The sequence below is a fragment of the Vanellus vanellus genome (assembly GCF_965231255.1).
Source record: "Vanellus vanellus genome assembly, chromosome: 1".
In the NCBI taxonomy this organism is placed as follows: domain Eukaryota; kingdom Metazoa; phylum Chordata; class Aves; order Charadriiformes; family Charadriidae; genus Vanellus; species Vanellus vanellus.
In genome coordinates, this window is record NC_138905.1 from 204,874,398 (window position 1) to 204,900,409 (window position 26,012).

Here is a 26,012-nt window from a genome sequence, read left to right on the forward strand (position 1 = left end):
TTTCAGAATGCATTGACTTTCACGTTTAACAGGTGCGATCCTTCAGGCGATGCAGAACAGCAGCTTTCCAGAGAATCTAATACGTCAGCATAGTTCCTTCTTTGGATTGTACTAGCTCTGTCTTTTGTATGGAAGAAGATATATATGAAAGAAATGAGTTTTTAAGTGATTACTTGCTTTCCTTCTGGCATTTTGGAGAACGCTCTCTTCTTGTGCTTTCAATTCCCCTTTAACTTGTTTGGAGAGATTTTGTTATAGCCAAATAATGCAATTGGCAGAATGCACTGGCCACCTTAGTGTTAAAGAGTATAAGTTTTTTGAAAGAGAATTTCAATTTTCTTCCCAAATAACTTTTCAGAAAGGCCAATATATAGAGTAGCAGTTGAAGAGTACTCTCTAGTCTGCCATGGTAGCAGCTACATTTTATTTTATTTCAATTCTGACACGTTGATGTTTGGTGTTTGTAGGATTCGAAGGGTTATCATATTTAAGGAATTATGCCCTTAAAAAAAAATATATTTTTTTTTCATTGCCACTGACAAAGAATGTTAGTGATGTTCATTGCTAATATTCTAATATTGCAGACTAAATGTCTTTAGTAGTTTTTTCTTTGTTTTTAAGGCAGAAAATATTGCTGAATGGATTTTCCCACTTATACTCATATCATATCTTATTTCAGTAGGAATACACAATTCTTGCTGGGTGATATTTTTGCCTGGTTTTAGGTTTCTGTACTTCCTGAACTGTTTTGAGGTATGTTGGAAGGACACAGTGGCAATATGGGAGTTGCAAAGAAAGTCTTATTCCTTTCATGACTGTTGTTTTTAGAGGTGAAAATATATCCCGTTCTAACGCTCTTTTAAAGTCATCTAAAGGATGTGATAAAATGGCAAGAAATGAAGATTCAGGGACAGGGTGACCATCTGTAACTTGATCTCTTTGTCTCAGAACTGCAATATAATTGCATTGTGCATTGATGTGCTAGACTTACGACTTGAATAAAGGTCTCGAAAACTCCTTAAAGGTGTGAAAAAGGGGAAAAAAATAACCCCTCATTTTTCCACTTTGTCCTTGTCTGTTTTTCTTCAGCAAGGGAAGAGTATAATGCCTGAAGAGCATCCAATTGGACATGAATTATTAATTACTAGGCCTTTTGTATTGCACAGGCAGATTGAAATGTTTAAAGTAACTTTTTTCTTAGACTGCTTATTTCAAGCACTTATTTAATGTCTAAAGCTGGGGTGTTGTTTTCATGAACTGCCTTGCATTCCTTATTGTCCTCTGTTATTTGTTAGTATTGCAATGGAATTTGTAATTTTGTTGCTGGTAGAGATTCTGTGGTAGAGGAAATCTGAACCTGATCTGTGAAAACTCCTTCTCTCAATAGCCCTTTACTGTGTCTTCTCTCCCCAAAGTGCTGCATTGCTACCTACCTTTTCTTGTTCCTATACTTCTCCAAAGTAATCTTACATTTATTTTACTTCCTTGCCCAATATGCTGCATCTAATTTTGTTGACCAACATAGATTACATCTTAAACCAGAAGTGCAATGTTGTCTGGCTCTGGCAGGCTCTAGCTGTATGAAGAACTCTTCTACACATCTTTATATTTCTGGGAAAAATCCAAAATTTTGTTTTAAGAGTCTTCACTGACTTACTGTAGCCTGATGCACAGACATTGGGTGGCTGCACTTAGGAGCTTACACTGAATGAGTGATGTATGCATGATTCCATTTATGTATGCAGCCTGCTCAGTAATATTAGAAGTGAAGATATTATTTAATCTTTTCCACTGTTTCCCTTCACTTTGAGGACTTTTAATTTTGAATCCTGAAATACTACTGTTGGATTTCCTAGAAGCACTAAGAGAACTCTCTGGTGCAACTGGGGAATCTTTCTCACCATTCTTTTGGCTGACTCCAACTTTTGCCAATGTCTGGTTGGTTTCCTTTTTTTTTGGTTGCATTTGTAGCTTGTTTTTTAAGTCTCCTGAATTGTGCTTGTTTTAATTGACTCCACTCAAGGTCATGTATAAGACTTTATACTGCTTCAGACTTACTGTTAGGTTTGAGTCATTGAATTATGAATATTTTTTCATATTGTGTTGAAACATAATGCAGAAAAGTATAATTCCCGAAGAACAGCAACATAATTTCTTTTTGGTTGTACTGAATTACCATTTGAAATGTACAGATCTTCTGTTGGTCATGACTGTACCAACAAATTTGGTCTTTAGACAGCACTTACTTTTTTTTAAAGTTTACTGCTTTTTAGGTGAGCATTCTCTTTTGGGTTCCAGGTACCTTATTGTATATAGCACTTTACACACTGTTGAAGAAAGACATCATCCAGCCCGTTTGATAAAATTAATATTTATTTCATCACTAGAGAGAATTCTTGACTTGTGTTCCTGTGACATAAGGGACTTGCTTAAGAGGATCTCCAGAGTATTTTAAGGTGTTTTGAAAAGTATTATTATTTAAAAGAGGTCGTGCGTAACAAACCAGGAATTTCCATGACTACTTCTAAGTGCAACCAAAGTGAAATAGTAATGGTATTCTGTGCTGCATGTGATATTCCTGATATCCAAGGTGTTTTGATTTCAGTTCTTCCTTTTCTTTATAACCTGCCGGCTGTCTTGTTTCATATGTATTTGCATTCTCATGGTACTTTCGTTAATAACAAAATGGTGCCATTCTGTAGGTAGTGCTTATTGGTATTTCTTCTACTTAAGCTTCGGTTTTAACTTCTTATGCTTGTATGACAGAAGAAGAGATACTTGATTTTTGACACCCAAACCACTAAATATTTTTTCTACAGCTCAGGAACCTCCTGTTTATTTTAAATATGGATTACAGCATTTTAGTAAAACAGAACAAGAACACAGTTGAACTATTGAACTGTTGATTTTAGTCTGCAGTAGCTTCCAGTAGGAAATGCACATAAGCAGTTAAATGTATTACAGCTACATAAAGTAATATTAAGGAGGCTGCTCCTCAGTTGTTTGGTAATGAAAGTACTGAGCATATACAGAATAAACTATTGGTCCGTGTTAGAGAATTGCAGTGTTCAGGAAAAGCAAGAGATCTTGTCTGTTTTGGGGGGGGATGTTGCTTATCTACACTACAAAATAAAGTCTGAAATTCTTTTCGTATCAGATTATCTGCACAAACTACACCTAGGATATTTGGAAGATTTTCTTTTGTTTGGAGACTGTGTTTCAATTATGACAGTATACCTTCAAAATGCCTTCAGCTAACATTAGGCCTTTGCTAGGACTACCCCAGTCAGTATTCTAAAATGTGTTGGGATTTGTTGTGAACACACTTCTACTATTTCCTTAAAAATTCTTGGAGCAAAACTGCTCATACACAAATCTGCCAAGACTCTGAAGCACCAGCACCTCCGATATCAAGAAGTCTGTATAGTGTACTGTTTTGTTTTTTTTTTTTCTCCCTGTCATTTTGATAAGGAGACTACTGGAACTGTTCAAGGTAAAATTACAGTCAAGTATAGCATAAAAGTATTGCAGCACTGGGTTTTCATTTAAAGAGTAAAAACTTGGAAAAAACCTTTTGAATTCTTTTTACAGTTGCTTTAGCTATATGTGTTGCATATTTAGGGTATTAACGGCACATAATTTTAAAGTCAGGTAAAGCAGCCAAAGCTGAAAATAGAGTATTACTTTCCTAAGTCCTTAAAAAAGTTAATCTTTACAATCAAGACTTGCTAAGCCTTGATTTAGGCAAGATGCGATGGGATTTGTTTGTCATCAAAATAAAAAAAAAAGATTGATAAAGCCTAGTGAGGTGTGTATAGATATATTTTCTGTGAGTTTTGAAGCTTAGTGAAATCTACTGTCATTTGGGTTCGAGTCCCATGACCTGCATACTCTTCTTGCTTTCCTTTCCATTCGTTGTCTCTTGCTGCTATTGCCGTAAACCCCCTCTTTACCCCCTTCTTACTCCTGTCACTTTGCATCACTTCCAGTTCCTATCTACAGCCTCCGTCCCTCCCAAATATCATCGAGGTGAGACATGCCCAGTTTGTGTGGGTTTCCACCACTAAGATCCTGTAAGATATCACTGACCTTCAAGCATGTCTTCAGAACAAATTTAGTGTTTTCAGAGTTTCCTTTTAAATGTGGCACATTTAACTAAAACGTAGCAGTCAATGAGCAAAAGAAACCTGTGGATCATTCAGCTTTGTTTCTGGTAACATGCTAGTTGTGTTCATCACCCATGTCTAGCAACAGGTGCACTCAGGAAAGAGTAAATATTGATGAGAAAGACTGTTTTCTTCACAAGATGGCTTAGTACTGTTCACTTGGTAAGAGTAACTGTTAGCATGTTTTCACAGAATATGAATATGAGGTGCAGCGTCATAGGTCTAGTTATTTCCCAAGAGATGATTTAATGGCTAGTGATAGTCATAATAGGAGAGGAGGAGGAGGGGGAAGACCAAAATAAAACATACGGTTATATATGATTTAAAAAATTGTGCATCTGTTTAAAGCTGAAGTTATGTCAAGATGATACTGAAATACCTAGTCCTTAGCCTGACATGGAATATGGTAATACGCTCATCTCACTGCTGTCACACATCTGTACTTGAATACCTACGTTGTCTAAGAGTGCGTATGACCGCTCTAAGGCGATGTAACCAATGATTTCCTGTGCTGCAGATGCCATATGGAAGGAAGCAATGCTACTGCTTATGTATTTTATACTTTTCTCAATAAAGGGTAAAACAAAGAGCTAAGTATTTTTTATTGCTTATTTATATATACATGCAATTTTTCTGTGTATCTTTTCAGCTCATGGAAAAAACTGACAGAGAGTACTACACTCTGGATGACATGTTTGTTTCCAAAGCAGCCAAAAGAGCGCGCAGTGGGGAAGAGGAAGAAATACAAAGAAGAAAAGCAATACGTGAGCACCAGCAGCTTGCTGCACGTATGGAAAAGTGCCCATACTGCTTTGATAGCAGTGAACTTTCTAAGCATCTTATTATTGCAATTGGCACCAAGGTAAGAAAACAGCAATTTAACACAAATGCAAAAATGAAAAAGAAATAAAGGAAGGCAGTGTTAATGCTAGAGTGCCTACGATTAAGAATGAAATTGCTTCTATGAAAGGATTTGTTGTTCTGCATCTTATTTTCCTTGCCCTTCCAATTGATTTCACAAATTCCTCAAGGGTGAGGGAGAAAAAGATATAAATCTGTCGTGAATTATAAGGCTAATCTTTGATATCAGAACTTCAGTCTTGTGGATTTGTGGAAGACAGGAACAATAATGAAAGATCTGAGTGCAGAGATTAGACTGTAGGTGGATTTGTGGAAAACTAAATCACACTGCACTGGAGGAAATTTGAACTAGTGAAGAATTGTATCTCAATCGTATAAAAAAAAAAAGCTGGAGAATTCAATTTTTAAGCCTAAAATCATTTGAAATAGACAGAAATTTGGTACAGAGAACCTTCTTGTTTCTGTTAATGCTTTTAAAAGTTTCATAAATATTTGGGTTTGTAATATATGAAATGCTTCAGTATAGGCATTTCTGTCATTCTTTCTCCAAAGTTTTCATTTCTTATTGATGTTTTTCATTTGGAACTTTTTATAGGCCAAGGAATGAAATGCATAGATATGTATTATGGTACAGTGCGCTTCTTTTTTTATATAGATAGATTATATATAATTTTTTAATATACATATGTATTATATACAATCTCTATATCTATAGCTATAAAAATACATTTATATAGATAGACATATATAAAATGCATACAGATACGTGTGTGTATATATATGTGTTTATATTTAATAGATAAATATACGGATATTATTATATTTTATTAAAATGCATACAGATATATCTATATAAAAATGTATTGTAGTGGACTAAACAATGTGATTTTATAATAGTTAGGATAGTGGTTGGTCTGTAAGTCTGATATCACTGCTTGTTGGTGGAGCTGCTGTCTGGATACTACTAGTTTATTGGAGCTACTGATGGATAATGGGACCTTTTTAAAAACACTGGAATTACTAATACCTTGCTGTAATTAGAAGGTAATGGCTTCTATTGGTTTGAATTTTAGCAAATGATAGGTTTCTTAGCCTTAGCAATGGGAAGGTTTTTAATGCTAGAAAAATGAACGCTTCAGGTTTTGTTCACTTTTTATAGGTATACTTGTCTCTACCAAGCTACCAGTCCCTTACTGAAGGTCACTGCCTGATAGCTCCTCTACAGCACCATACTGCAGCCACTCTTTTGGATGAAGACATCTGGGAGGAAATCCAGGTCAGCTGAGAAACTGTCTCATGTTCTAACATTTTTGTAAAATAATGTCGTTTTGAATAATAATATACTTGTTATAAGTACCTATTTTCATAATTTCCAGCCTGGCAGCTCTTCTGATTCCACTAAGGGGCAGAACATTCTCACATTATGGATGAAAATTAGTGGTTAAAAATCGGAAAAAGGAGAAGCAGGAACACTGAAAAAAAGCTCTTATTTATAAGCATTAAAAAAATGGCCTGGAATGCTGCAGAACCTCTGTTGTTGGAGGTATTTGAAACCATGTTAGAGAAACATCTCTTGGGGGTGACTTAAGTACAGTTGATCCCTTATGGAATCATCAAGCCAGGGATAACTGGCTTGGCAGTTAGGATTTCCTTGGGAGTACCAAGTATTGTCAGGGCAGAAAGATCACTTATAATAAAACACAAGCTGAAGATATGTTTATCTTCAGGTTTTTGAAGAGAATCTGGATTTTGGGTGGATGTCAGAGAGAGAACTATCTCATTCTTCTTCAAATCCCTGAGGTCCTTGTTAGAATCCAATTTCCTACTTTTTTGAAAAGAATTATTAGAATAAAGTGCCAAGCACGATGGGTCATGTTTTCCAACTCTTAAGAAGACATTTTGAAGTTTTTGAGTTCTGTTTTCTTTGGAAAAGGAAAATCAAAGGAGGAATGTAACAAGGTTCTGCCTGAGACTTACAGTAATTGGTCTTCCCCCTCTGCCATCAGGATTATTACACGGAAAACATCTTCGAATCCCTTAATCGAAATATTGGATACTATTTCAGACTAGAGAAAGGCTTCGTCACTTGCAGTAGCTTAGATTTAAAAACAGGTTAGTTCATGAGTTTGAAGTGGTTTAAGTAACATTGATCATGCCTCAGGCCTGGCAAATGACTTCCCAAATTTTCTCCCCCCATTGATTCTCATGGCTCATGTAAGTTTTATACGTTTTCTAGTAAATTAAGCAAGAAGGGAAAGAAGTTCTTTTGTGTATGAAAGAAATGCCCAAGAAAGTTCAATAAGAAGCAAATAAATGCAACAAATAGGAATCAGGAGGAACAACAGAGCATGGGGAAAAGTGATAAATATGTTTATTCTGTATATCCTAACCTCTTTTAATTAAATACATGATAATTTTTCTAAAATTGTATGAGAAGGAAAATCAGATAAAGAAAAGATAAGCAAATGCAGTTCTTGTATTCAATGCTAGTCTTTTCCTTGCTAGAAAAGGCAAGTAGTTTGTAAAACCATTATCCACTGACTCTGTGGATACATTCATAGGCAGTTTAAACATTTCTTTGCAACAAAGTGCTTTGGAAAGTGAGGGACACAGATTTTAATTTTTTTTTTTCAGCTTCTACGTAATTCAGTAGGAGGAGTCTGGCAGGCTTTAGCAAGAGTGTAAGCATGCATTTACTCAGACTAAACTAACTCTCTGATGCCAGAGCCATATTTTATTTTGCTGATAGGGGAAAAAAATTATCACACTTTGAATATTCATAAAATGTTGTATCAAGCACATAGTTTAGTTAACTATTTTTACTGAGATTTTTTTAAAGATATGTTGGTATGAAGCAAGAAAGATTCTTTTATACTATATGCCTTCAGGCACTTGAATTTAACTCGTATTTTTTAGACTGACGTGCACACTTGCCAAAGTAAATATGCATGTAATTTTTTTAATATGAAAAGTTGTATATTTTTACATGTTCTCTGTTGCCTGAACTGTTACATGTATCAATATTGTATGCATTCGAGCATAAGCCAAGTCTTATTTGCTCTTCAGAATGGTTTTGTCCTTTCCACTGCTAATTATCCTCAATGTTTTGGTCTGCTCAGAATTTGAAGGAAAAGTGCAATGTATTTAAAACCAAAAAATTGCAGTCTGGGAAACATTAGCTAACATCTGCAGATATCCTAGGCTTTTCAGTAGGTTTGTGTTTCACTTGATATTGCAGGGTAGCAACTGTAACAGTCCTTCCCAACCTTTGGTTTAATGTTTCTCTTATCTCACCACAGCTGCTTGCTTTGGTGCGTTTCAGAAGTAGAGGTCTGGGGGCCGGGGCGAGGGGGAGAAGCCAACAAGCTATTAATTCAGAGTTGTCTGTCACTTTGCGCAGTAAAGTCCCCTATCAGTCATGGTACAGCGATCTGTTCACTGGGCAATATCTTCTTGCTGCGTTTCATCGGTTGTGTAAGGGAGTGGTGGTAGTGTTTTCTTGTCACAGCATGGAGCAGCTTATTGGTGAGGAAAAATTCAGGGCACAAGGGCCTGCTTTAGAGAGCTTAAATACCTGGTTAAGATATAAATTTGGCCAAGTTTCTTAGACTTTTAGTTTGATTCATACTATGCAAGATGACACAGGTGTGGGGACAAGACAACTCAATTTCTAGTCCTGTTGCATTGAAAACCTGGGTAGTGATTTGTTTTCCATCTGTTTTACTTCAGTACTTGATGATGTTTATGAATATGTGTATTTGCTTATGCTTGTTTGATTCATCAACTCTCCATTTACATAAGATAAGAAATCTTAAACCTTTAGATGGGATTAGCCTTTTAATTGTGGTGTTTGTACTTCTAAGCATTGTTAATTGAAAAAAAAATCAATGCAAAAAGGGCAACCTGACTTACATGAGTCATAGAGATATGGTACCTGTGATCTATGAGGCTTATACAGTTTCAGTGATTTCTTGGCTTACAATGGGGAAATGGTATAGGGAGTACGTATAATACAAAGATCCTAATTTTGAAAAAGCAGTTTTCAAGATCTTGAGTCACTTTTGGAAACATTCAACCTGCCACAAAGTCACATCTTCTGTGCATTTGAAAATGAGTCTGAATGAGTCTCAGAAATCATCCCTTCATTTAATTCAGCATCTACATTGTAAGCTATAGAATGATGCTCTTGCATATCTCTGGTGCAGATGCCAACTGCCAAGAGTCAGGAAGCAGCAAGAGCGAGCTGCTCCACAGGGAAGTCAAGGCAGGGGTGGAAGGTGATGGGCAAGGCAGGTGGGGGAAACCACCTCGCTGATAAGGCGCAGTCCTGTGGTACCCAAGCCAGCAGAAGAGAGCAGGTCCCATGGTCAGGGGTCAGCTTGGTACCTGGTACAGGGTCAGCCACAGCCCAGTGGGGGGCAGACAAGTCTGCAGCGATGAGTTAGGTTGAAGGTCATTTCAGGGTCTAGATCAGCTAGGCACATGGCTGGGCACAGGCATCCCTGAAACTTAGCTCAGGCCAGGACCAAAAGTGAAAGCCTGAGCTTAATTGCAGCTCCTGAGTGAAGGGGGGCTAGGCCCCCACTTCTCACACCTCTTTTTTTCCCCAGCCCTTGCCACTGCGTCTGATCCCAGCTTATAGCTTGCACCATGTCAGAGCTGCCCTTCTGCATGGGCAGCCAGAGCCTCAGCAGCTGGAAGATACTGCAGAGCCTGTTGAGCATGTGCAGGATACTGATGCTGGAGCTAGCAGAACTATAAATTGAAATACACTTTGAATAGGTGCAACACCCAGTCTCCAATGGGAATTGATAAGTGTACGTTGGGACCAGAGGTATTACAGTATCTCATTTTGTTAGCTTCCGTACAGTGAAGAGGGTGGTTATAGTCATGGCTTTCTTTTGAGGCAAAGTTAGTATTTTCCTTAATGCCTAGTGGGAATGTCACAAGCCAAGACATTAATTTCTTTGAGCCAGCAATGTGCCCTGGTGGCCAAAAGGCCAATGGCATCCTGGGGTGCATCAAGAAGAGTGTGGTTTAATTCAATAAGTTGTTTCAATAAAACTGAGCCATTTCACTGAAAAACATTGATTTTGACCAGGTTTTCTTTGCTGACAGACTAATGTTCAGTGCTTTCTGATTAGAGAGAAGAAAACCCAAGCAAAAATTTCTGACTGTAAAAATCAGTATTCGACATAGAGATACCTTGCAGCATTTGAAAGATTTCTTGCATCCATGTGGGACAAAGACCAATACCATACAGGGACAGGCACCCCGGTGGCTAAACCTCCACCAAGCACTTCTCTTGGCTAAGAGAGTCAGACATTTGCCAAATTCACCCCACGCATCAGTACAGGTTGGGGGCTGACCTCCTGCAGAGCAGCTCTGTGGAAAGGGACCCGGGAGTCCTGGTGGACAACAGGACAACCACGAGCCAGCAAAGTGCCCTGGTGGATGTGAAGGCGGATGGCACTGTCCTGTGCAACCTGCTGTAGGTGACCCTACTCTGGCAGGGGGGTTGGAGGAGACGATCTTCGAGGTCCCTTCCAACCCTGACCATTTTGTGATTCTGTGATTCTTAGAAATTGCAAGCTTGGGACCTATTGTTAAAGCCATGTTGTTTTATGGAGCGTCACAGTTACAAAGTTTAACATATTTTTAATATTAACTGTAAAAATATGCAGTATTTATTAAAAATGAGTTTGTAGTGTTAATTATAATGCATATTTCACAATAGTTTTCTAGACTTCCTATGTTTGTATTGTAGGAAATATAGTTCTTATTAAATTGTTGAATAACATGGAATTTTCCTAGTATGACTGCTGCTGTTATTCATTTTATTATGAGGTTTTTAATGAATATAATATGTCAGTGAAATAATATAAAATATTATATGTGAAAGCTTTGTAAAGTTAATTCTGTTTTTGTTTTTTTTTTTTTTTTTCTTTAAACAGATGTTCCGAAATGCATTGGTGAAAATGTTTGAAGCTAAAGACTTGGACTGTGTGTTCCTAGAAACAAACATGAGCATGAAGAAACGGTATCACATGGTATACGAATGCATTCCTCTTCCAAAAGAAGTAGGAGACATGGCTCCAATATACTTTAAGGTACACAAAAATGTTTTTTTCTCTAAGTCATTTGAATGTATTTATCATAATTCATCTATTTCTGGAAGACGTTTTTTGATATTCAAGTGCTATTTTTGAAAAGATGGATTCTTTGATCCTACTTCTTGATCTATTCTTTGATCCTATTCCTTGATCTTAAAACAAGTCCTGTGAGGTAATTCTGTTTTTCAAGTTGTCATTGGAAGAGCTGTATGTCACTCTGCAGTTGCCTCAAGTCTGACTGCACTGACAAAAACTGGAAGATGAGAGAAGATGAGTAGTTTCTTGAAGTGCTGTAAGGATTACAATACTTCTCACTTAAGTCCTGTAGTATAAAATTAAAACCCCATACATGTGCCTTTGCAAGCATAAAATGGGAAAAGAATGTCAACTGTTTCAAGAAATACCAATATATAATGTTTCATCCCTATTTTACTTCAGTAGACCCAAATTTTACATGTGTCTTAAGTCTCTGATGAACATTAGACAGCATGATAGATATTTCTTCTACAGCTTTTCCGGTCTCTTTCCACCGACTCTGTAAGTAAAGGTTCATTGAAGCTTCTGCCGGGAACTGAGGCCTTTCGGCTTTCAGAGGCTGGATCATGATTTACCTTTTATAAGTAAATTCTTTTATTTGTTCTTTGAAACAATTTCTTGAAATAAAAATGTGCTTGGTTTTTGATGAAGTGGAGCAATCAGTATGACAAACAGCAGTGCAGTAATTTCCACCACATTTGAAACTCTCCCCCTGGTTGATTTCATTGCTACGCTTCAAATGCTGGTAAAACTTGCGTTTTGTTGGAATACTAAAGGAAAGACAAAGTACAAGATTTAATGCAATGTCATTTGCATAAAACTTTCTTTCAGAAGTTTCCACCTTTAAAATACACAGCTAATGAAATTTAAAAGGTACCTACACTCTACTAAACTATACCCACTTCCATACTATGAAGGATACAGAGGCAGCGTAAAAGGTTTTCAAGCACAATCAGCCTTCTAAGCTGAATTGTCCTCTTAGTGTTTAAAAAAAGAAAAAAGGCTAATATAATGTAACGAATTCATAAGAGGTTTTGTATGAGCTTAGTAAAAAGAAAACGTGACCTTTTAGTTGAAACTTGTTAGAGATAATTTGTGCTAGGCAAAAGTTAATTTTTTTTAAAAAAAGAGGATTAGAATTAAGTGATTTGAGGATATTATATGATGCTGTTATGAAGTATGTAAGTTCTGGTAATCAGAAAGGTTGCCAAAAATAAGGTTACTTTGTTAAGAAATAATTGGTACTTGGAGTGCATTGAAAAGTTAGCTCTTTGCTTGCTGTATGAAGGATTGTTTTCACATGCAGATAAAATGATTTTACAGAAAGCTATAATGGAGTCTGATGAAGAGTGGTCCGTGAACAAGAAATTAATTGATCTTTCTTCAAAAGATGTTCGGAAATCTGTAAGTAATGAAATGTATTGAACACTGAATTTCTCAGCAGATTCTTCTCATCTTTTTTTGTTATTAACTGTTTCAAAGAGAGAAGAAAGGGAACACAATTCGATTAGTGGATCAGGAGGCGGCATAGGCATGATGAGAATTAAAATTCTGACTGAGCTCCTAACTGACTTTAGGGAAAAGATTCCCATTTGTTTCAACAATAGGTGGACTGAGCTGCAAGCATTGGTTGAGAACAAAGCTGGCGTTTTGAGGACATGTATCAGCATAATTTTCTTGATTAAGAATTAAGGTAGATCAAAGATTTGCAAAGTACTTTCCTGGAATAAAAAAAGATGTGTCTTTTTCATTGACCTAAAACAGCTTTTTGTGTTGCTAAGTTTATGAAATGTAAATATAAATAGTATTATAAGTCTTTTTTTCTAAAACAAGGGAACAGTACTCTGTCTCCTGGATACTAAACTGAAACATCTTTGTGTATACAAATTTTAAAGGAATAATGCGAAACTATTGGGTTCAAAGATTGTTCCATCTTTTTAATATAAAAGTGAAAGGTTTCTGGTATATAGACTTTACCACAGATAGTTTACTACTATGTAGTAATAATACTTAATTTGCAAAAGTATCTTTTAATAAGTATAGCATCTTTGCACTAAAAAAATCCTGGTTTAGGAGAAAGAGGAGATGGGTTTAAATAATGAGACGTGAAGCCTGATCTAGCAAAGAGAGAGATATTAAATGCAGAAAAGTAAGGTATTGTGTGGCTGTATAGTAGGAGAGATTTTGTGTATTGTGATGACTCTTGAACTAAACCAACGGTGCTAGAAAGTGTAGGAAAAAGACAAAATTTATTCTGTCACGTAAGCTGAAATGTCATATAAATGCAATGGGAGTCGTCACCTTACGGTGAGGCTTCACCTGGAAAATTCGGGTCTGGTTTTGGGCGCAGTGTTTTAAGACAGTTGCGGAAGAGGAGAGCATAGGTTAGCAAACTCAACGAAAGAAACTGGTTTAGTTAGTGGTTGTGCAGTCTAAGAAAGAAAAGACTGAAATTGGTGTAGTAGTGATGTGATGGTAGTTTTCTGTATATAGAAGACTTTTAAAGAAGATAGTACTTAGTTCCCTGGCACTATTGGGTGCAGACAAGAATGAATTCAATTAATGTGTAGGAAGGACTTAGGGAAGACTTTAAACTTAAGGTGGATGTAAACAGAAAAGAAAATAGGTACGTATTGGATATCTTCTGCTCACCGGTGTTTCAGAACAGGGAAAGACAATATCTGTCACAAATAAATGAAGTATAATTTCCTTGACATGTGGTAGGACATTTGATTTTTTTTTAAGGATCTTCTTACCCACACATTTTTGTGACTGTATTATATATCCATTTGAAGGTAGGCCAGTTTTCAGATTATGTCACGACACTTCTTTAAATTAATGAAATGGATCTGAGTGTAAATTGTTACACAGTTGTGTGTGATTTTAACATTATTTTAGGGTAAAAGAAATGCCTGTAGCCTTCAGGAAGATATGAAGGTATAGTTTAGAGACCGATCTGAGGATTGGGAAGCTGGAGAGTTGTATTAGGAGATGGTGGTGCCTGGAAGAAGGATCAGACATGGCTGAGACATCATCTAATGGGCAGATTGTGTGCAGAAATTGGGACTGCGGTGTCCAGAGGCAGAGTCTAAGCATCCAGCCCTTGCACAGCATCAAGGCCTTCTCTGCCTCTCTGTCCGCTCCCTGCAGTGAGGGACCTGGGCATAAGCGTCAGGCCAGGAGAGGACACAGCCAGGAGAGATGACCCGCCAGCAAGCATTGTTCAGCAGTACCCAGAACACTGTTGTCGACACTGCTTTGGTCACCAGTCCAAAACACAGTGCCATATAAGCTGCTGTAAACAAAATGAACTCCATCCCAGCCAGACCCGATACATTGCTAGACACAAATAAGAAAAAGCTCACATTTTCCTTAAGGTGTTACCCACCGACACATTTTTTTCCTTATGTAATGATTTTTTAGTTCATTTTAAATGTTTTATGTTTCTTGCTATGCTACACTGCCCTTCCATATTGAATCTTAATTATTTTTAGAGTGAATTTTCAAGCAGTGTATGGAACATGCCTTATGAAAATTGCACAGTTATTTGGACTGCAGCAGAGGAAACTGATGAATTTGAGGCTTTGTAAATCTTATCTGTACAGGAACATCCTCAACATTTAAAACAGTGGAAAATAACTTGCTGTGGAAAACAGCAGAAATTACTTGCAATACTTTAGCAATAAATGATACTGCTTTCAGGGCACTTCTTGCTCTGTCAGACTGAAGGGTCTTGCCTTGTGGCAGGATAACCAGCGTCTCCTCTGTAGGCTGACTGAATTATTAAATTATCTGTTTCGGCAAGTTAATGATAACTTCCAGTCATGTAGTGGGGTTTTCTGGTAATATGTTCTCCATAGAGATGTTTTCCCTTCTCCCTGAGTATCAGCGTTTCCTCTGGGTAAGTATTTCTTGTTATCACACAACACCTCATCTTTAATAAATGCAATTTGCTGGTGGTCATCTTAAAAATTCTACTCACCCTGTATAATTCAGAGGCGCGGAGTCAGGAAGGCATTTGCTCAGTGTGCGTGCCGCTGCACCTGGTGCTGTAGCAGTGTCCTCTGGAGGTTCTGCCACCCAGTAATCATCTTTTCAGTGTCTTTTTATCTCGTCGTTGTGTGGTGTTCTTTCCCCTTGCCTGTTTATTTTACTGTTTCTCTAGCAATTTATAACTTGGGTGTGAGAGGTGGCTTAAAATAAAATGTGATACTATCAACTGTAAAACCACTTTCAAATTCATTAAGTTGTAGGGAAGTTAATTAAATGCCTACGGTCTGTTAAACATCTAAAAATGTGGGTTTGCGTGTATAGGTTCCTAAAGGATTACCATACTTTTCTGTGGACTTTGGCCTTCAAGGAGGATTTGCTCACGTCATTGAAGATCAGCACAAGTTCCCTCATTACTTTGGAAAGGTATTGTCGTGTAACGGATCAATTTACCAATTATACCCTGTTTTGTATAATTTAAGTAATTAAAACAGATGCTGCCAGAACAGTCACTTTGATGTACCCAGTTTATTAGCTGGCTGTTCTTGGTGAGTCATTGTAACTTAGCTTGTTAAATAAAGGAGTAGTTGATTTCTTCACTGGCCGATGCTCAGAATGTGATTCTAGATGCGTGTTTCTTTTGAATTAATGGGAACTCCAGATATTTGACATATAGTCTAATTGGTGGAAAATACCTGCATATATTTAAGAAGAAGGAAAAAAAAAAGGGGGTTTTCACGGCCGTAATATTCTCATATAGGTGAACTGTCTTCTGCTTGTATAAATTAGTGTGCGCAGACACACAAACTCACAGTCAACTCCTAATATAATACGTGGGTGTTATTCGTGAATTACTCCATGTAGTATACACAGTATAGTATATACAGGAAGAGCTGCAGTAAAGTCTTCCTATCATTATTATGTCACAGCAATTGTTTATTGAGACTCAATATTGCAAAAAACACTAAGAGTGATTGCGGAGAAATATTACTTATTTCAAGAAGAGTTAAGAGCAAAGCGGGCAGCTTTATTTTCTGAACTTTTCTCTTTGTAGTCAAATGTACTAATGTATTAATAGTCTTGCTGTGTTAGGATATCTGTACAGTCCATTTCTATGCTGTACTTAAAAGAATTTTGCCGAGGCAACCATCTAACAACTACCGTGCTAATTTTTGAAATTGTGTATTTTTCAGAATTTCCAGTTTTAATAAATAGCACTGGAAGAAAACAGTGACAGATAATCTCATCATTTGAAAATATATATTTCTGTATTCTGTGGTAAAATAGTGTTAAGTAGTATGGTAATTTTGCATTTATCATTGTCTATCTTTGTTCTGCTTGCAAAGGAAATCATCGGTGGCATGCTGGACTTGGAACCACGGCTCTGGAGAAAAGGAATCAGGCAGAATTTTGAGGATCAGAGGAAGAAGGTGTTGCAGTTCGCACAGTGGTGGAAACCATATGACTTTACCAAAAAGAAAGAATGAATACATCCCTGCAGTCAAGGACTATATAAGCCATAAATTATATTAAAGGATATTTTGTATGTTAAGAATAACACCAGTGTCTTATGTATTGCTAATACATTTTAAAACCAAGGATATTGTTTAATTGCTGATTACCTGTTTCTGGTTCAGACCCTGTGGATCACATGAACCTGGAAGCCTGACAAACCAGAAGTGTACAGTGGTTTTAGTTTTTAATTTTTTAGCTGAGCGAAAAGAATAATATCCATGTCACTGTTGGTATTCTTCAAAATATATGTTCTGCTTTTGGAGTTTTTATAATCTTTGAGGCAACTGATTTTTTTTATATAGCATAGAGCCAGTGCTTAGTTATCACAGTGACTTTTTGTAGAAAATGGTGTAAATTTTAAGAACGTTTTGATTGATACGAATACGTTGTTGCAAAAGGAGGCTGTACAGAAAATTATTTTCTGATTTTGAGTCTTTGTGTTTTTTAAGTTGAGGTCATTGCAGTAATACACATGTTCAGGTATGATGTGATTGATAAACCTGCTGCTGCCCCCCTGCACGAGAACTCTCTGTACTTTCTTTCAATATGAAGTAGTATTTTCAAGCTGACCTGTTGCACAAAGGATGATGAGACAGCCCATAGCTGGTGGGAAATGACAGCTTTAATGGTAGCAGTTACTGATGATGACAATAAAAAAACAAGAAGGAGAGAGGAGCAGTGAAGAACCTTAAGGAAAAACACTCTCCAATGGCCAGAAAAGAAGAAAATCAGCACAGGGATCTCCCCAGGGGACTCTTCTCCCCTGGGCATCCCCTCTGGTGCGGCAGGTGGTCCTCCATAATACTATTCTAAGAATAACTATATAGTTTTTGTTGGGACCTGCTCAAACTCCCTGCTGGTTGTTCCTGCTTGTGATGCTGTTAGGGCTGATTGGAGCATGCTGTGATCAGGGGCAAGAGTTGCACGTTAATTGATTGTTAAGCTTTGTGCATGGATGTCACTGGGAAATGCCTGTCCGCTATTTAAAGGACTGCTGTCTGCTGTGTTATTCACTAGGTTTTGTTTTTTCTTTTGTGTAAAAGTTACAAAATGGGGAAGCACGAGGGGAAAAAAGTGTGATTTTTCACATCACTGTCAATTACTTCCCGTGGGAAACCTGACATAGCAGGCTCGGGCTGCGTAGATGCAGAGCTGGGAGACCAGGACAAGGACTGAAGGACAAGGATGAAAACATTGCCACAGCGTCCTCCCAGTGGTTAAGGGAAAGGGTGCAGACTTGCAAACAAGACTGCAGTGCTGCCGGGAAAGGCTCTGAGTGGCAACCGAAGGCCCTTAGAGGGTTAAAACATCATGCAAGTGTCCCAAAGTCCTTCCTGCTCTTTTCCTGCTGAACCATTGCCCTGTGCAGCTCTGTTACCTGTTATGAACTGCTCAGATTAAGAAATGGATCACTAAATATTACAGGATTTGTTTCTAGTCCCTTTTTTTCCTAGTCTTTTGCAACTTTCCTGAAGAGCTAATCCTTTTTTTTTTCTTTGGCAAATAAGTCTGGGAGGGGTAGAAATCTACTGTGTTGTGAATTATTTTCTCAGGATCTTTGCAAATTTTTGCCACTGCAAGAGAAATAACTTAAAAATAAGCTGTCATGATAATTTTAGTGATTTAATGTCTGATTGTGAGAAAATTCATGGATTGAGATAAAGACAGTTTAATAGCTAAAGCAAAAGCTGCTCACACAAGGAAAGCAAACCAAAGAATTCATTCACTGCTTCCCATTGGCATGTAGGTGTTCAGCCATCTCCAGGAAAGCAGGGCTCCATCATGCAAAATGGTTACTTGGGAAGACAAATGTGTAACTCTGAACATCCCCCTCTTCTTCCTCCTTCCCCCAACTTTATATGCTGAGCATGATGTCACATGGCATGGAGTACCCCTTTGGTCAGTTGGGGTTAGCTGTCCTTGTTGTGTCTCCTCCCAACTTTGTGTGCACCCGCAGCCTACTCAGTGATGGCGCAGTGTGAGGAGCAGAAAAGGCCTTGACTCTGTGTAAACACTGGTTATCAGTAACTAATACATCCCTGTGTTATCAACACTGTTTTCAGTACAAAATCAAAACAGCCCCGTACCAGCTACTGTGAAGAAAATTAACTGTCCCAGCCAAAACCAGCACAGTGGTGTAAAGCATGACTGAAAATTGTTGTTCAGCCTGGAGAAGAGAAGGTTCTGGGGAGATCTTATTGCGGCCTTCTAGTACCTAAAGTGGGCCTACAGGAGAGCTGGGGAGGGACTTTTTACAAGAACATGTTGTAACAGAATGAGGAGGAATGGCTTCAAACTGGAAGAGGGTAGATTTAGATTAGATATTAGGAAGAAGTTTTTCTCTTTGAGGGTGGTAAGGCACTGGAACAGGTTGCCCAGATAAGTTGTTGAGGCTCCATCCCTGGAGGTGTTCAAGGCCAGGCTGGATGGGGCTTTGAGCAACCTGGTCTAGAGGGAGGTGTCCCTGCCTTGTGGCAGGGGGGTTGAAACTAGATGATTTTTAAGGATTTTCCAACCTAAACCATTCTGTGATAAAAATCGTTTTCTCTGAAAGCATATGTTGCCTCCAGTCTCATCTGCCCCCTGGAGGATAGCTGGGAAGCAGCAGAGGTGACTTGTCTTTTACCACCATGGAAAAGTCTTTATCCAGTGCTGTGCTGGAGATGCAATTATTTGTGTTGCTCAAGGGAAGCGCTGTGTTTCACAAAGGATATCTAACTTGTATATAGAGAAGTCTCTGTCTGACTCATGGTCTGCGCATATTTTGTTTTTCTGGTTTCAGCAAAACTACTGATGTTCGTTGGACCAGAAAGGACTCTGAGATACGGAGTAAGGGTAATAAGCTCAAGCCAGTGATAAAGGGAAATGTCTTACTCTATTAGAAGTTTTCAGAATGGGAGACTGTGCTTACCACGTACACTGAGAATAGTATCTTGTTGTAATTAGTCACAGACCAGACATGCATATCTTCAGGTTAAACTGTTCCTCTTCGTAAGTATCTCTAAATATTCATGAGGCCATGAGAATGAACACAGCTTGTTAGGGCATTTATGTGGAAGGCATGGTATGCTTAGAGTTCAGTCCTTACTCCTATAAATATTAAAATATTTTAAATAGATGTCCTTTATCCAGAAGAATACCCAATAGCTAAATTATTGCGGCACTAAGAGGTAGAAAATGTAAATTCACGTGTCTTTAGGGAGAACAGGGATCAGAAGCTGTATTTCTTACATTACTATAAATGTGCTCCTGTGTACTCTTTGGTGTAACTCGGGAGACAAAGGGACTTCTCTCTTCAATGGAAGAATGTGTGATAACTGCTGATGCTGTCCTGCTCGGTCCCCAGCATAAAACGCAGTGTTTCCCTGCTATCATGTCAGCTTTTTCCAACGCAGAGTACTCCCCCCACTTTGTATTTCCTTGCTGTGCTGAAGGAATTGCGTCCTCCCACCTGCGCTCCAGGGCTTTCCGTGGTTTCAGGGAAGCTGTGCTGCACCACCACAGCACTGTTGCTGCTGCTCGATCAAGCCCTGGGTGAGGTCTGAGCAGAAATTCAGACTCCAGAGCTTTTTACTCAATTATGTTTGCCACTAAGTGCTCTACAGAGAACAGGGATGGGTGACACAGGGAAGCGAATCATCTGCCTCAGGCCTTGATGACCTTGAAGATTCCCAGCCTGGGTCTGTCTTGGGGAAAAAGAGCTAAAGAGGCTCCTGAGAGATGTTCATCACCACCTTTGCTTTTTCTCAGGCTGTACTGTTCACCCTGGTATTCCCCAGGCCCGGGTGGTTGCTGCAGAAGTCTGCCTGATGCATGAGGCAGTTGTCTTCATGTTAAGGACCTACATTTTGAGGTGGTTATTTTTGCTCAAATTGAAGGAAAGCACCATGAATTTGTACCGCACCATTAGCTACAAAATGAAGTGCAAAAGCTGCTGCAGTATCGTTATCCTTATCCACAAACATCGGTTGTTTGATGTCAAGGTGATTGCCTGAAGTCATCTGTTGATGTAAACTGAGGTACAGTAAGATGAGGTTGATGTAAGCTGAGGTAAAATCAGCTAAAACGGAAGGCAAGACCTTCTGCTAGTTACTAGTGGTCTTCCGGATGGGTAGTTCTCATATATGTCCATATTCCACTTGCTTTTCCCATCTCCTTTTGTGTTTTCCTTTGGAGTGAGACAGTGAGATGCTGCATTTGGTGCAGTTTTGATGTAACAGTAGTGGATTGTCACTTTGTACTTTTTAAAATACCTGAAAGAGAACAATGGATTTGTGTTGCTTTGCTATATAGCTAATAGAGCAATAATCTTAGGTCTGTTTGGGCTGATTTTTTTCAGTTCATGAATCCAAACAATGAATTATTCCCAGAGTCATAAGCAAATGTAACTTAGTGGGATTTTACATACTGAATTTAACCAACTTGTTTTAAATTTCATACGAGTTCTGACTGGAAAGTAACATGTTAAAATAAATAGTAACTCTAATGGCAAGAGATCACAAATCTCTTGCAATCTGTGAAAGAAGAAACATTTTGATGGGTCCCTTAAGGGTTCTGTCTGCTTGAAATTTCTTCAGCATTTCCTGTCTTCTGCATCTGTATTTTTATCATTAAAGCATGTTTTTTCTAATTCCAGCTGGACTGCTGGATGAAAAGATGTGGAGACAAAGGGTGCTATACTCTTACTTGAAATGTAGCTGTTTTGAAAACAAGATCCTTAATATCCAGCTAAAAGTGCCGGGTTTAGCCCTTACAAATCAAGGCAGTAATCCAGCGTGAAGGGATGGACTGTAGAAATGCAAGCTTGCTAACAGCATAGTTTTCACGAGCGTATTGATGGAGCTGTGTGGTAACATTATTGTTCTAGATGTTGCATTTATTTATGTAGTAAAGTGAGAAGGAAGGGGAACGTGCTTTCTTCAAGAAAGTCCTGCTGCTACACCCTTTACAGGGAAATTGGTGTAAATTTTACCCCTGAATTAACACCCACTTCCAAAAGAAGACTTAAGCTTTCCTTGCGTCCCAGATTTCAAAGCTAATAATAACAATCCCAGGATTGTCCCAGGGAAATCTTTGGAAAAAGAGTTATCTCCCATTGTAGAAGTTAATGGATTTGTAGTTTTCAACATTGTATCCTGCTCGGTGATCAATCTTGCACAACTGCCCAGCTGTCTCTGCTTATTCTGAGACTTAGGATAAAGCATCTGTGAAGTACTAGAACTATGTTTTAAGAGGGCTGCATAATTGCAGGGCATCTTTAACTACAGGCATCTTTACCCTCCCTGGTGTCCTGCCTCCCAGGTGTGACCTACACACTGTATGCAGAGAGCCCAGAGCCACATCACGCAACACAAAATGAGTGTGTTGGTTGCATTAGAGAAATCACAGTCTGAGCTTTTCTTGTGTGGATTGATGTAAAATGGTCATTGCGCAGCGCCCGAGCTGCCTCTGCTTTTGTACATGTGGTCTGAGGGCAGCTGGTGGCCTGAAATGGCTCTGATGAACTTGCTTTAAGTTCTTCCTTGGACTTGAAAATCCATCAATTCATTCTTTTTCAATTTTTGGCTTTTGTAAAACAAGTATCGTAGAGCATACATGCAAGAACAAGAAATTTAGCAAAAAACCCAAGCGTAATTAAGCTTTTAGAGTTGAAGGCATTCTTCACAGACCAGTGTCTTTGAGGGCAATATTTTTATTTGAGATTTTCTGGTTTGTGGTTTCTAGTCATTGATGCGCAACCACTGGTCACCCGTTGATCTGGAATGATAGAAAGGTGGTAGAAGGGTACAGTTTGTCTGGTCTTGAGACAGGACAAGATGAATTTTCAGACTCCAAGCTTGCTCTTCTCTGATTTTAAGATCTTACTTAATTCTGATATTTGATGTGAAAATGGCTTGCAGCAGCACTTGTAAGACAAGATATGAACAGCTAACAGAGCTGACGTGTATTTAACGTGGCATAAATACACAGTTATCACTGTACAACTTCTCCATTGCTGTTGTCGCAGGTTTACCAGGCTTCATTTGGGCATGTCAACTGATCTCTTGTGTCTCTAAAGGCTTTTTATAGTCAGCTGCGGACATGTGCTTCATAGTTGATGGAAAGCATTATAGCTCTTCAAGCTTTTCTAGTGTACTCCCTTTTAGTGCCAAACAACTCTTTCAATGTGTGACCCCAGTTCAGTAGGTCCAAGAACTTGCCTGTGAGATGGAAGAAGACAGTAATAGTGGCTTTGTGGATGATGGCATCTCCAACTGGAATGAGTGTGTAGGCTCTTAGTTTAGCCTTAACAAGGGCAAATTGAATCAGAAGTGGTGACCTTGTGCTCTTTCAGTCCCTTTCTCTTCTTCCCTGGCTGCTATTGCAAGAATCAGGTTTTCATTGTCTTATCCGAGCTGCTCTTTCATTCGGTAGATCGCTTTAGCAGTACTTGCTAAGACTTAGCAAGTATTTGCCAGGATGGCCGGTTCAGCCAGTCAGCCACTAAGGTTGACCAGGCTGTACTAAAATACTGGGTCTTTGTCTGAATCACCCTCTTGCATGGTTGACAGTGAGAGTTGGCTACTGTTATGTAGTAAGAAAGGTACAAAACCTGACATGCCTACAGTTTGTCAGAGTAGTGCCACCACTCCGGTTCTCCACGTGGCTGTGCACATTAGGGTGCGTATTGATTACATTTAGAGAACAACTGCTGAGGCTTCATGTGATTTCACTAGAGTTGCATTGGGCTTTACACCATTAAAAATGTCAGAATATGTCCCTTATTGCGAGGAGGAGGTAGTTTTAAGTACATGAAAGGAATTACAACTTTACTTGTTCTTGTACTTAATCTGCTAACACTGGATTTATAAAATGTATTAAGTAAACCTTAAGCCTTTTACAAGCAGTTTGTGACATCCATAGAATCAGAGGAGGAGGCCAGGAGATAATTTCGTCTAGATCCCAAGACAAGATCAGGGACATTTGTGGCATTCCTAGATCTGTTTTCTCTATGCAAGTTCCTTAAGGGGGAAAATCCGCAGCCTTCCTGGACAACCTATTCCAGTAGTCGCTCTTTTCAGCACTAAACATTTGTCTTCCTAATCCTTTATCTGAGTTATCCATGATTCAAGTCCAGTATTTATTGTCTTGTCTGTTATGAATATGTGAAAAATTATTTCATTCTTTGTAGTTTCCTGTTACATTTTTGAAGAATGCAATGAAGTTGTCTTTCCAAATTCTACTCCTCAGGTTAAACTGTGCATATTCTTTCAGTATTTCAAAGAATCACAGGATGGTCAGGGTTGGAAGGGACCTCTGGAGATCATCTAGTCCAACCCCCCTGCCAGAGCAGGGTCACCTACAGCAGGTTGCACAGGATGATGTCCAGGCAGGTTTTGAATGTCTCCAGAGTGGGAGACTCTACAACTTCTCTGGGCAGCCTGTGCCAGTGCTCTGCCACCCTCAAAGTAAAAAAGTTCCTCTTCATGTTACAACGGAACTTCCTTTGTTCAACTTTGTGCCCGTTACCTCTTGTCCTATCACTGGGCACCACTGAAAAAAGAGTGTTCCCATCCCCCTGGCACCCTCCCTTTAAGTATTTTTAAGCATTAATAAGACCCCCCCCTCATTCTACTTTTCTCTAGACTAAAAAGACCCAAGTCCCTCAGCCTTTCCTCATAAGTGAGATGTTCCAGTCCCTTAATCATCTTTGTAGCCCTTTGCAGGACCCTCTCCAGCTGTTCCCTGTCCTTGAACTGGGGAGCCCAGAACTGGACATGGTACTCCAGATGTGGCCTCACCAGGGCAGAGTAGAGGGGGAGGATGATGTTCCTCGACCTGCTGGCCACACTCTTCTTGATGCACCCCTGGATGCCATCCGCCTTCACGGCCACCAGGGCACTTTGCTGGCTCGTGGTTGTCCTGCTGTCCACCAGGACTCTCGGGTCCCTTTCCACAGAGCTGCTCTGCAGGAGGCCAGCCCCCAACCTGTACTGATGCGTGGGGTGAATTTGGCAAATGTCTGACTCTCTTAGCCAAGAGAAGTGCTTGGTGGAGGTTTAGCCACTGGGGTGCCTGTCCCTGTATGGTATTGGTCTTTGTCCCACATGGATGCAAGAAATCTTTCAAATGCTGCAAGGTATCTCTATGTCGAATACTGATTTTTACAGTCAGAAATTTTTGCTTGGGTTTTCTTCTCTCTAATCAGAAATGACGAGAGCACTGAACGTTAGTCTGTCAGCAAAGAAAACCTGGTCAAAATCAATGTATTTCAGTAAAATGGCTCAGCTTTATTGGAACAACTTATTGAATTAAACTTCATGGCTGATGTTCTCAGCAGTTCTCTCTCTTTACTTATTATGTATTGAAAATTGATGTGGTATTCCAATACTTAGTACTTTTAGCCAACTGCATTTAGAGTGGGTGGAAAGCAACTGCCCATGTAAAGCAGGTCTGGAAAGCTTAAGGTGGGTCCTAGCTTGGCCCATACTGGTCTGGGCACAAATTACCTATTTGCTTTGCCTTTTGCTATTGGCAGATAGTGAGAGGACCATCACCCAGCAGAAGTTTTGGGAGGGTGGGTTGAAATTATGTGCCATGAGTACTTTCAGTGATTTCCAAACAGGTTGGTTGAATTTAAAAGTATATACTGGTGGCTGTTCCTCTGAACTCGGGGAGAATGTTATCTGTAATTACAACATAGATTCGGGATTTTAAAAGCCCTAAACAACTTAATATGCTTTTGATGGCAGAGGGTGGACAGAGAATTTGACTATTATCTCTTTTTACAAACAGAACATGCCTCTCTCGAGAGTTTTGTGAACCAGCTCTCCACTTTTCCTGAAGTGTATTTTTTTTTTTTTTGTGGGCAGCTTTTGGGTTATTTTCTCTTTAGAGCAAAAATATTTTGGCCAGTATCAGAACAGAAACAGATGATAAGGAATTCATCTCACATCTGTGTGAATAGTTCTTGTCTGTGTATATAGCTCTCTGGAAGACTGTGGATAAATAGCATTTTATATTTTCTACCTAATATGGAACCTTTTCAAAGCTTTGTTTAAAACTGAAAAAAAAAGAGTGAAGCTCTCCAAGGAAATATTAATCCTCAGGACTTTAACCTTCACCTTTAATCTTCACAGCTCTTTACAAATAGCAACTTCATAAGTCTGAAGACTTTGACCAGCATAGCTCCCTCCAACAGCTGCAAAACTGCTGTCCCTTTGGACCACGTGAATTTGCCCCCACACCTCAGTGCATCCCCTGCCCCAATCCAGAATTTGGGCTTTGGGTTGCTCAGAGCACCCAGAAGGTCTTCTCAGATCCCAGCTCCTTGTGCACCCCTGAGATCCCA

General features: G+C 38.9%; 1 protein-coding gene across 3 annotated transcripts in view; it reads left to right on the forward strand.

The window, feature by feature from the left end:
- The window catches only part of CWF19L2 (CWF19 like cell cycle control factor 2), an 87,328-nt gene extending 70,135 nt beyond the window's left edge, over positions 1 to 17,193 (forward strand). For all 3 annotated transcript variants that reach the window (XM_082498204.1, XM_082498206.1, XM_082498205.1), the window contains 6 exons: positions 4,816 to 5,028; positions 6,187 to 6,303; positions 10,982 to 11,137; positions 12,500 to 12,580; positions 15,491 to 15,592; positions 16,513 to 17,193. In XM_082498204.1, coding sequence (XP_082354330.1) covers positions 4,816 to 5,028; positions 6,187 to 6,303; positions 10,982 to 11,137; positions 12,500 to 12,580; positions 15,491 to 15,592; positions 16,513 to 16,653 — 810 coding nt within the window. In that variant the 3' untranslated portion in view covers positions 16,654 to 17,193. The remainder of the gene's footprint in view (positions 1 to 4,815; positions 5,029 to 6,186; positions 6,304 to 10,981; positions 11,138 to 12,499; positions 12,581 to 15,490; positions 15,593 to 16,512) is intronic.
- The last annotated feature ends 8,819 nt before the right edge of the window (positions 17,194 to 26,012 follow it).